The 12,114-nt window shown below is 41.5% G+C and overlaps 1 protein-coding gene across 1 annotated transcript in view; it reads right to left on the bottom strand.

The window, feature by feature from the left end:
* LOC106813741 (phosphatidylserine synthase 2-like) overlaps nt 1–11,720 on the bottom strand; it is a 16,970-nt gene extending 5,250 nt beyond the window's left edge. Inside the window, exons 1-9 of the mRNA XM_014817958.1 lie at nt 11,661–11,720; nt 7,225–7,452; nt 6,544–6,645; nt 6,048–6,130; nt 5,039–5,106; nt 3,349–3,483; nt 2,791–2,841; nt 2,357–2,470; nt 1,372–1,493 (exon numbers count right to left, since the gene is read on the bottom strand). Coding sequence (XP_014673444.1) covers nt 1,372–1,493; nt 2,357–2,470; nt 2,791–2,841; nt 3,349–3,483; nt 5,039–5,106; nt 6,048–6,130; nt 6,544–6,645; nt 7,225–7,361 — 812 coding nt within the window. The 5' untranslated portion in view covers nt 7,362–7,452; nt 11,661–11,720. The remainder of the gene's footprint in view (nt 1–1,371; nt 1,494–2,356; nt 2,471–2,790; nt 2,842–3,348; nt 3,484–5,038; nt 5,107–6,047; nt 6,131–6,543; nt 6,646–7,224; nt 7,453–11,660) is intronic.
* Between the last annotated feature and the right edge of the window lie 394 nt (nt 11,721–12,114).

The following is a 12,114-nucleotide window of genomic DNA, read 5'->3' as shown; positions in this document are numbered from 1 at the left end:
TCTTTCTCCCTTCTTTTTTAATTTCTCATTAGCGAAAGTCAACGTTCGCGACGATCCGTAGCTGAAAGTTCCGAATCGTTGCGGCGATCCGTAAGTGAAAGGGCGAACGTTTGCGGCGATTCCGCTAAGTGAAAGGTCGAACGTTTGCCCGGCGATCCGTAAGTTGGAAAGCTCCCGAACGTTGCGCGCGAGGCCGCTACGTGAAAGTTCCGAACGTTTGCCGCGATCCGTAAGTGAAAGGTCCGAACGTCTGCCGGCGCATCCGTAAGTGAAAGTCCGAACGTTGCGGCGATCCCCTAAGATGAAAGTCGAACGTTCTGCGGCGATCTCGTATAGTGAAAGTCGAACGTTGCGCCGGCGATCCGTTAAGTTGAAAGTCCAGCACGTTCGCGACGTTCGTAAGTGAAGGTCCTAAGATTTGCGGCGAGGTCGTAAGGGTTGAAAGGTCCGAACGTTCACGTGCGATCTGTAGTGAAGCTTCTAACGTTTGCGACGATTTGTAAGCTTGAAAGTGCTGAACGTTCGCGGCGATCTGTAAGTGAAAGTCCGAACGTTGCCGGGCGTTCCGTAAGGTGGAAAGTACCGAACGTTCGCGACGATCCCGCTAAGTGAAAGTCCGAAACGGTTGCGGCCGATCCGTAAGTGAAAGTGCCGAACGTTTGCGGCGATCCGTAAGTGAACAGTCCTACACGTTCGCCGACGATCCGTAAGTTGGAAATTCCGAACGTTGCGCGCGATCCGTAGTGAAAGTCCGAACGTTCGCGGCGATCGTAAGTGAAGCTGCCGAACAGTTTGCCGGCAATCCGTAAGTGAAAGTCATAACACGTTCACGACGTTCCTTGGCTAAGTGAAAGTCCGAACGTTCGCGGCGCATCCGTTAAGTGCAAAGTCCGAACGTTCGCGACGTTCCGTAATGCTGAAAGGTCGAACGTTCCGCGGCGATCCGTAACAGTGAAAGCTCCAAACGGTTCGCGACGTTCGTAAGTCAAAGTTCAAACGGCTTCGCGGCCGATCCCGTAACGCTGAAAGTCCGAACGTTCGCGGCGATCGCTACTACATGCAAACACGTACATGCACACGACGTTACGCACACGCAGGCATTCAACACCCCGAGTAACTGATTGTAACCGATGATCGGTTACTTGGGTCCAACCGATGATCGATTACGAAATTACAACCGATTGACAACACTACTGCTGACACCTGCTGACAATGCTGCAGACAGTGTGCTTACCTGCAGACAATATGTTTTACCTGCAAACAGCACACTTAACCGATGACGCGATTACCTGTAGGCGATCAACGGACTTACCTGTGAACAGCACACCTATCCGCAAACCCTAACCCTAACCCTAACGTCATACACGCTCTCACCTGTATCCTGGTATACTCCACAGACCGCGCCAGTGGTACGGTTTTATCTTCAAATAGTTGAGCGTCATCATTCCAAAGTAGATGCCGAGACCGTTACAGACCAGCACATCCATGATCCACTGCAATAAAGCGAGCAATAGCTATACTCTCAGCAACTGTCCACAACTTCGACTATGAGGCGATCGCTTAATTGAAGCACGAAGTACCTTTCTCACCCCAGTTTAGTGATTTCTTTTTAATTGATGTGCGCAAGGTGATGGTAGACACACGTGGTGCATGACACCAATGCAGAAAGGACCAGAGTTGGAACAGATGCATTGGATTTCATGATAACATTAGAAGTCATTTTATTTTATTTTATTTTTAAGATAAAATTCGAATATCTTTACTTGTTAACGACATTTCGACAACCGGTCCAGCTGTCATTGACAGATCAATATATTTAGGTGTATCTTTGAAAAAATACTTTCAAGTATTATATTACATTTATGTTTACAATATGTTGTATATAACGTTTCATGCTATACACATTTAAACAGGATGACGCAAGCAATTGAGACATCAACAGTATTAACCACGTGTCGAAGAAAACAACAACCATCAATGGCGGTCGTGATGAAAGAAGATAAGGCCAAAACAAAATATATGTGTGGTTACCGTTACATGCCGAAAAAAAATAGGGTAGGTAGGTAAGGAAAACAATTTATTTTCTTGAAATATTTTATTTACGAACCATGTCCGAAGGATGTGCGTTGTGCCTTTTGAAGCAGGAACTGTCCAATTCATATTTTTATTTATTTATTTTTTATTTATTTTTTATTTTTTTGGACTTTTTAAATTGACAATAAAATGTTTAGGGTCGCTGGGAATAAATAGGGTCGCTGGGAATAAATAGGGTCGCTGGGAATAAATAGGGTCGGTCAGGAAACCGTAACCACACCTATATTTTGTTTTGGCCTAAAGATGCTAGAACTATACTAACATGATCCCACCAGCATTCGCTGAAGTTGGGCAGCTGGTGCTCCAGTGTATACTCTAGCACTTCAAACATGATGCTGATGACCATGCATAGCCAGTAGTCACGCATTATGAGTGTCTACAAAATAGAACACACGTGACAAGCAGATGCCCACGCCACGATAATTATGCATCAACTCAACATACTTACATTTATACAATTGATATATTTGAATGATTATATAATTTATATATTAATAATATACAAGATCCACTCACTTATAATTACGATATTAATTACATGAATGTGTGTCAAGCACAGGAAGATAGTAAGTCAAGTAGTGCAGCATGTGGTGTCACGCACGCACAGCCATAGTAATAATCAATGAAATGGCAAAGGTGAGATTTGGTAATTAAAAGAAACTTGGGTGTTTGTATCCCTTCAATATCTTTGCTTACCTTTGCGTACCATCCGATGAAATGTGAAGGTACGAAGCAGTCAATTTTATCCTGCAAAACAACAAGACAACAGAAATGAGATGGTAAATTATTATATTAGCTAGTTGCATTTTTTACTTATTCTGTTATTAAAATTACGTATTTACATTTATATCATATTTATCATTTGATGAGTTAGGGGTGGATTTTTTTTAGTTTTTGAAATATTAGTACTGTTAATGAAATAAGAATTCCAGAGCCTAACATATCAATACACTCACTCATTATAGACAGAGATATGACTAAATTACGCTACAGTGATAAAGTTTGGTAGACAATTAACCCTAATCATCATCTTTAGCTGAGGTTACATCATAAACTCAATGTATCCTTCCTAATTAAATTTATTCAAACTATTGATTTCAAACCACTTTCTATTTGGTGTAATCACTAACACTTTAACCTATAAATGGAAGAGGCATCAATTCATAAGCTTGACATTTAGTTTACATGGATGGAACCTGCGGGTGCCAAACACTGTCCTTGCAGTAAAAAAAAATGAATTTCGCCCAAACGTACCCACACATTGTGAAAGGCTCCATCTGGGTGATTTGGGTCATAGACGGTACAGTCATCACCATAGCTCTGCTCGGGCAGTGGCTTGCCCAGACTGCTTTCCATCTGTACCATCAGCTTGCGTGCATCGCCCACTGTCTGAAGTGTACCAGCACACAGAATTCGCACTTCTCTGCGAGAGCGCACTCTACACAACTTGCATTCTATATGTTCTCACAAAGGGGAAATTTTTTTTCATGAACAACACTTTCTAAACCTGTTGAAGGAGGAACCGACCGGGGACTCATTGTCAGAAATTAAACTAGTTTTAAGCCCGCCGCACACGCTGTGAAACTTGCTGTGCCATCGTCCACACGTGGAGAGTGGCGCAGCAAGTTCCACAGCGTGTGCGGATGCACAATCCCTCGATCTGTGTTGTGTGGAAAATATCACACGTTTGATATTTTCTTCCACGTGTGGAAGTTTGAACAGCGTGTGCGGAGCTTTCCACACCCAATTTGCATTGTTCGCTTTGTTGTTCGCTTGGACACGGAGCGTCGTTGACGAGAGCGTTCACACGACGTTTGATCGATCAGTTCTTGGATATGCCTCTATGCGAGCTGCGAGCTGAGATTACAATGCGTCCAAGCGAACAATCAAGCAAACAATGCGAATTGGGTGTGGAAGGCTCTGCACATGCTGTTCAAACTTCCACACGTGGAAGAAAATATCAAACACGTGTGATATTTTCCACACGACCCAGATCGAAAGATTTTGCATACGCACACGCTGTGGAACTTGCTGCGCCACTTTCCACGTGTGGACGATGGCACAGCAAGTTTCACAGCGTGTGCGGCGGGTTTTAGTCTTAACATTACCTTTCATTCACAGCCCACTGACAGAAACTTGATAAAGATACAAGATCTTCATACGTGTATAGAGGTCCATTCTACGAGAAAGAGTTCATGTTAGAGACTAATGCCAAGTTTAATTTTGTTTCTGACACTGAGTGCTGAGACCCTATAGTCACCCTGATGGCATAACTCACTGGTTCAACCATGCTCGCAAACCTATACACGGTTTCAAGGTGACAACCCATATGAGATGCATGACACCACCATCAGCAGGGAAATGAAATCGAGATGGCAAATTAGAAAGTCTCCAAAAGCTAACTGTAAATTCTGATTAAGCATGTTGTACGCTCAATAGTACGTTCAACTGTTATTCCATAGTACACAAGAACAATTATGTAATCCTTATACCATCTAGAAGAATTGTGCGCTAATGATATCAAGTGAGAATTAACACGTATAACCTGGTAATTGTAAACAAGTGAGGGCCAATGTTGTTGTTTAGATGTTGTTCATTCATAAATTATGATGTGTCACATGCACACATGCACACCCACATTTTGTGTAAGCAAATTACACATAAAATATACACAGTGTGTTAGCCAGAGACCCGTTCGTCTACCCGTCTTTTGGACGGCCTATTCTTGGATGAGAAGGATGAAATTTGATAGAGACGGCGCATGACTTGAGGGCGGCCCAATTTTACCCCTGCATGAAAATAAAAGCGTTGGTTTTTCCACCTAGGGCGCTTCGCACCCGCAGCATCCTCGCTTCGCTCACATGGTGAGACTCCGTTATTTTTTCCCCTGGCTAACACTCTGAATATACATGAATAATATGAAGCTAAAATGCCTTATACTCACCTGGAAGAGTATGAATATCAGGGCAAGCTCGTACAGAATTGATATGCAGAAGACAAACCGCCACACAACTGCAACACGATTGTACACGTGTTACTTGAAGACATTTAGGAGATCTTTACAGTCACATCATATATATATTATTACTACATTAACAATCCAGCTGTATCTATATCAAACTAATTATAATAGTCACCATACTACAACAATATTAGTATTTTGCATAACTATTTTTATGGAGTGATATTATCCAGCAAGCAATATAAATTTAACATGAAATTAGCTCAGAATGGCAACCAAGTCCACCATGGTGGATAATCGTACACTAGTAGTAAATGAGGATGGATATATATATATGCTCTTTAGAATGATACTGTTCCATAATTACACTGTGTGTTTGTCTGTTTATCTGTATTTAAATATAACAAGGATACACATACATGTGATAAATGCATGCGGCTACACACGTGAACATGCACACACGCACGCACGTTCCCACACAAGCATGCACACACGCACCAATGTGCACGCGCACAATATGCAGTGAGTGGTATCCAAGTCGCCTAATGTGTGTCATTGGGTTAGCTGACGAGCATTTTGAACATTCTTCATGGTCAAACAGGTTTCCTCGCATTTTACACTCAATCTGGAGAACATCTTGTAGTGGTCTTCAGGAACTACTTCAATCAGCATAAATTATTGCTGGTGAATAAATGAGTGGGAATTTGAGTGCAGTAGCTAGCAGTGAGTGGCCGTGCTAAATAGAGATGCAGGTGACTGACATGTGTCTATCACAAGAAAACATCGGGTCTACACGCATCCTATCAACCCAAGCATTTATTGAATAGCAGTCAAGACTGCAAGAGTAAGATAATACCCCTGTGTTATTATATCTCACTCTTGATAGCAGTGCATAATGCTGATGGGTGTGTCTGGTTCAGCCAAGACTACTATGTCTTTCGGTAACTATACATGAGACTGCACTTTTTGATGATTGGGCAAATGGACTTACCGGGGTGGGGTCGCTTGAATGGACCATCAGGTGTCTGTATAACTCCAAACAGAAGGAAGGCACACACCACAGCTATTAGTCCCCTTTAATAGACAGACAAATAAGAAAGTAAGCAAGCAAGAAGATACAGCAAGAGAAATCACATGGACAGTCTTATTTGCATATCAATCTGCACCCTAGGTTATACCGTATGGCTACTACTGGTACTGTCAAGAAACATGCACACATGCATATGATATGGCCATGAGAGATAATTGTACTTTTTACAAACACAGTAATGCACTTTCATACACAGCTCCCCTGTTTCATACCAATGCCCTCATTTACATGACAAATGTATTATGTCAGCAGATTTAAGTAGGTTCAGTAGAGAAAAAAAACACGATATTTGCTCTGCACTCGTGAACCATATGGATCAGAATCAACAGTTGCATGTTCTGTCTAGAAACAATGTTATTTTCGCACATTTTTCTGTAAAACTACCATTACACGTTACCTTTTTGCATTGTAATTTGAATCAGAGTTTGGTTCCTCAAAGACAGCAACGTAGAGGAGGCTGCACGTCATTAGAAACAGTACAGTTAACGTGTGAGCTCTCCTGCAAAATCAGAAAAGCACAATTTAGAGACACTGTATACTGTAGTGAATCACACTGTTAAAGATACACTGTAAAATGTGACTACTATGTGACAAAAATTGTCCTCACTTATTATCACGTGTGTAGCCGATCACATATATCGAGACCCAACAACTACAGTGTACATTAAAATGATCCTCATTATGAGAAACAGGGTTCATAGTAGTAAGACACATGTTGAAATAAGGACTTATAAGACTCTTTCTGGAGGCCAAAATAAGACTTTTTTACGCGATTTCTGATAGATCACCGATTATTAAAGTACGCTAATAATATTTATATAAAGCCGTTTCGCCGAAATTCAACACAGAAAATGTTGAAAAATGGTCCTTTAGCAAAAAATAAGGACTATTAAGTACTTTTCTAGGATTTCACCAAAAATAAGTACTAATAAGGGCCCTTATTTTATTTTTGGCAAAATAAGTACTTATAAGACTTTGGAAGACCCGCTACGAACCCTGAGAAAAGCTACTACTTGCTTATACGATAATAGGTGAAATATAGAAAATGTAAGACCATGCATGTATTCGTATTAATTACCAGAAAAATGTGTTTGTCCCGTCGTCCCACACACTGTGCTGTTTATATTCCTCCCAGTTGTGCGCTGTAGTCCTGTGTAGCTCATCGTTTAACTGACCGCGGTCGTTCTCCTGACCAGTAGTTTTGAAATTGCTCATCTTGTAGAAGTACTAATGCGCGAGACGTCCCTTCAGCGAGTATTCAGCAGTTATATGAATGGCTGGTCGTACAAAACACCAGCACCACCTACTGGAGAAAAACATGCTTGCCTAATTATTTTTGCTGAAACAGCACTTGTCATATAGAATCTATAGATTACGATAACCCGGACACGCTTTATGTCAACTGTAAACCGCTGTACTCATAGCAATGGCGTATTGACATGGTTACTTTGAACAGAAATAAAGCACTCGTAGACATATATAGGTTATCAGTAAGAGTGATAATGGGGACAAATATCAGTGTGCTGCCACAGAATTGCATAGCCTAGCACATATTACATAATGTATTGGTTAGAAGCATATATGGTTTGATGTATACGGTAACACACGTCTAGCTGCGATCTATCTATCTAATACATTTATACATGAACAAATCTATGATAGTACTTAAAACATCATCAAGCCGTAACATCTCCGAATTACGCAAACATCCCAAACTATTAAGATACGTACACTGCGTCAATATATGCAAGAAATGTCTGTTAATTGATCTCTCAATTTTTAAGTGATCAGATTTGAACATTATAATTACCTTACACTTTATAACCATCGAAAGCTGCACCCTATAGTAAATCAGTATTGTTTTATGCAAAAACTTAGGAGATGCAACAAAAACTGCTGAGGTGGATAGGCATACGTTATAGTATAACAGCTAGAAATGTAGCACTGATCGATACACACCTATATATATAGTCTACCGATTTCTGTAAGGTTGGTGCCAGGACAGTGAGGATACACACGGGTCAACCGCGGTTCATCAACACATGTAAATTAACTGTCTGCATTGCGCTATGTGTGCACGCACGCACGTGTGCAATTTAGCATCAGATATCAGCATTTACAATAACTTGCCCATTGTGATCACAGGCACGTACTTGGAACGTCTCAATAAAAAAATAATGCTACAGACAAGAAATGTATTTACTACCAGTCTTAATATTTCTCTACTCTGTTAATTTCACCTATTATTGCTGACAATTTCCTGTAAATACCGTTCAAATTCTCCTTTGCAACACATAGGTACACCGCACGCACGCCGCTGCACATTTACACTTATATATATATATATATATATATTATATAGGTGTGTGTAGTCCACGTCAGCGTGCATGGCAGATGCACGATATATGTGCAGACAAAGCATTTCAAACGTTGCACTTACAGATGATTATCGCAATAATAGGCGAAAGAAGGCATTTGTTTTTACGACACTCCTGTTACTGCACATCATGTTTATCGGTTTTCGAAAAATGAACAAAAGAACACCCTGACAGATTACCCCTGTCGATTTTAAAAAGGCTTACGCCACATATTACCAGAATGACATAGGTTTCAGATGGCCATGTTCTCTAATCCTTGAGACCGTTATGGGATAGTTATAAATATAGTAATAGTCAAGGAGCAGGATAACTACCTATAGGAGTGTCAGCAACGGAAAAACGGGAAAATACGTTGCATTTCACGACCTACATTATTCTAAACCTATTGGCCTGTGAGGTCTGAGAAATAAATTTCATGCCGTATTAGCATAAGCAGAATTCTTGGCTCTCGTACAACAAGACCAGACCGCTTGTCAATACGATATCTAGCATAGGTCTGAGATAATGGCTCCTAAACTCCCTCACACATGCCTATATATCTTTCGCATCGGTATTCCACTTCTGCCACCATCCTACAACGCGGGTAAAGCATTTGGCTATCGGTTGCACCGTCACCACTTGAGCGCATGATAATCTGAATGGTCATATGCCCAATTTGGTACTGTTACTACACTGAGTAACTGGAGATCTGCGTTGTAAAAAACTTTGATGGAGCCGCTCCATCATGACGGGACATGATAAACGCGTGCTAGTGAAAGATAAATGGAAGATAAGGCATAAGGCGACCACGAATGTAACCTAATGATAACGAAGGCCGACGTCCATGGTCATAAATTTAATCACGGAAAATAAACCGAACTTTCACCAAAAGACACAGCAGACGACATTGAAACCGCGTGTAGGATGGCTGGGCAGAAGTGGATACGGAGGGGGCGTTTGGGCATGTGGGAGGGGCGGTTTAAGTGAGCGCGATATCCTCCGCCTAGGAGTATCGTACTTGACAAGCGGGTTGGTCTTGTTTTAGAGAGCAAAGAATTTTGCTTGAATGCATACCTATGTATATTTATTCTAGACATACGGCAGGCAAAGTAGAAATGAGATGTAGTCGTGAGAACACACTATTTCCGCCTGTTTCGTTGTAGCACTCTAGTATGTAAATCCGCTTCTGATATATATAAAATATAACGTTGAAATATATACTATATATTTATTCTGTCGCGTGCACAGCACACGACCCCTGCGTATATATTTTATGAAACCGCTCAAGAGCCTGAGGCTGTGGTTCCAATAGCCCGACAAGGCTGTCGACGGATTTGTTCTATACGGTATCTTAGACCCATAGGAACAAAGGCGTCGACACTCAGCGGTGGCCCCGGTGGCACGGGGCCACCAAAACTTGATGTCGGCCACCAAAACTTTCACAAAAGTTAAAATTTGGTGGCCCGAATCGGGCCACTAAAAATTTCAAAAGTGTCTATGTGATAAAGATAATTGTTTCTTACGTGCTAATCGTCATCAAAGAGAAGCGAGCAATTCCGCGGAGCGAGGCACACGTACGCACGGGCAGGCAATGACTACCCGCGGCATACACGAGGGCCGCACGGTTTATCCGTCTACTGCGGCTGCAACAAGCCATCGTAATTGTGTTAGAGCTGGATGCGGCCCCACGCTTCTGGCTAGACAGATGTAACACTGCTCTGCGACGAAACCGTTCGCGCCGAACCAGTCTAGCCGAGGTACCAAAATCTGACGGGGCAGCCAGGCGCACAGCGATATTTTGGCAAGCGCAGCATACATGTGATTACATTGTATCAAGCGAAGCCAGACAAATCGCGGTTCTGGTGAAAAAATTTGATGGGGCGATGGAATGAGATAATTCAAATGTATGCCCTGCAAATCATCTAATGTCAAGTGGTGTGGGGTTTTGTTTAAACGACTTGTGCAAGTGTACTCAGACGCCAATTTTCAAATAATATACAATACGAGATTGAAAATAAAGATATAATGTTTTTTTTTTTGCTGTGTTTTTTCGGAGCCACCAGATTCATTTTCGGGCCACCAAAAAAATTGAAAATCAATGATTTGGTGGCCCGATCGGTGCCATGAAAAAAAACAAGTTAGTTGTCGAGCCTTGCCCTAGAAATACCGGTTTCTTATGGAGCTATGGTTCCAATAGATTACAAATAATGTAGCCTAACACCCATAGAGGAAGAAGAGTACAAAGACTCCCTAATGGACCTTTGTGACGGAAGGAATGCTCCCGGAGTGAATCACTCGAGAGCCGGTTTGCTGGTTGGCGTTTTAAAGAGACGTAGAAAATTGCCAAACTGGGTTTATTCTACAACCGAACCTTTCTCCGGCTATCTGGAATCGATTACTAAATGTATCGGAATACTCTGTATTAAACTAATAAACCTGTTTACAAAAAAATTCCGAAGTGACGAGCGGCAAATATACTGAGCGGCCATTTTGTTGACGACTTGACGTACTGATCGGTTATTGAAAGAGGCGGATTCAAACCGTAACCAATTCGGAAGGCGCTGCGTTTGCCCGATCGAATATGCGCAATTGGGAATATGCGTACGTCAGAGGTAGAAGTCAAGCAGAAAATGGACGCGCTCGATAGTATATTATTCGGAACGGCGATCGTCACTTCGAATTTTTTTGTAACAGGTTATATCTACTATTATTAGTTTAATACACGAGTATTGCGATACATAGTAAAGTTCCCAGATACGAGAAAAAGTTCGTGTGAGAATAAAGCGCCAGTTCTGGAAAGTTCTAGTCTCTGGAAACGCCACCAGCACTGGCCCCGAGTGATTCACTCGGGCATTCTGGCACACGCAACGAAAAGGATAGGGGAGGCTTTGTAACGCCTATCCTCATTGGGTTTGGGTTACATTATTGTATCTATGGTTCCCTTGCCTGTGCCTGTGGCTGTTGTATAGGGTGTGGCGTTGTGCTTAATTTCAAGTTTTACGACCAACCAAATTTGATTATGTATGAACCTATGCAAGCCTTACGATCGGTCTATTAAATAAAGTATGAACGCGATTTACAATTTTTTGTATCAAATTTGATGATACTTAGTTATATGACAAAACGGCTTTCGATGCTCAAACAATTACAACTCCACAATGTTTGGGTGCATTTTCCGGCGTAATGCGATTGTGGCGCACATCTGCGGACTGATTGTGCAATAAAAACCGCTAATGTTGTTCCAGAATCAGCCCCCTATATTGCCGGTCATGGTGACTGCCAAATTGAGCTGAATTCACATGAAATAGTCAATTCGAAGTGCATAAACGAGCAAAATGAAAACATATTACATATTAATGTGTTTATATATAATATGATAATATATTATATAATATATAATAGGCCATTTGTTATAATAATAACTATTAGGTAATACAAATATTTTTTCATAAATAACCACGTTAGCAATCGTTACTATGGCCCTGTACGACATTGACGATTTAGCTCAGCGAGTAATGCCGGACGTAAGTCAAAAAATTTGGTGAATACGCACTGGCGTCGTCGAATAAGTTATGGGTAAGCTTGTATAAGTTAAGAGCGCGCTGAGCAGC

The sequence above is a fragment of the Priapulus caudatus genome, unplaced genomic scaffold (genome assembly GCF_000485595.1).
Source record: "Priapulus caudatus unplaced genomic scaffold, Priapulus_caudatus-5.0.1 Scaffold818, whole genome shotgun sequence".
NCBI classification, from domain to species: domain Eukaryota; kingdom Metazoa; phylum Priapulida; class Priapulimorpha; order Priapulimorphida; family Priapulidae; genus Priapulus; species Priapulus caudatus.
Note: the sequence above shows the minus strand (reverse complement) of the source record. Positions and strands in the feature narration are given on the sequence as shown.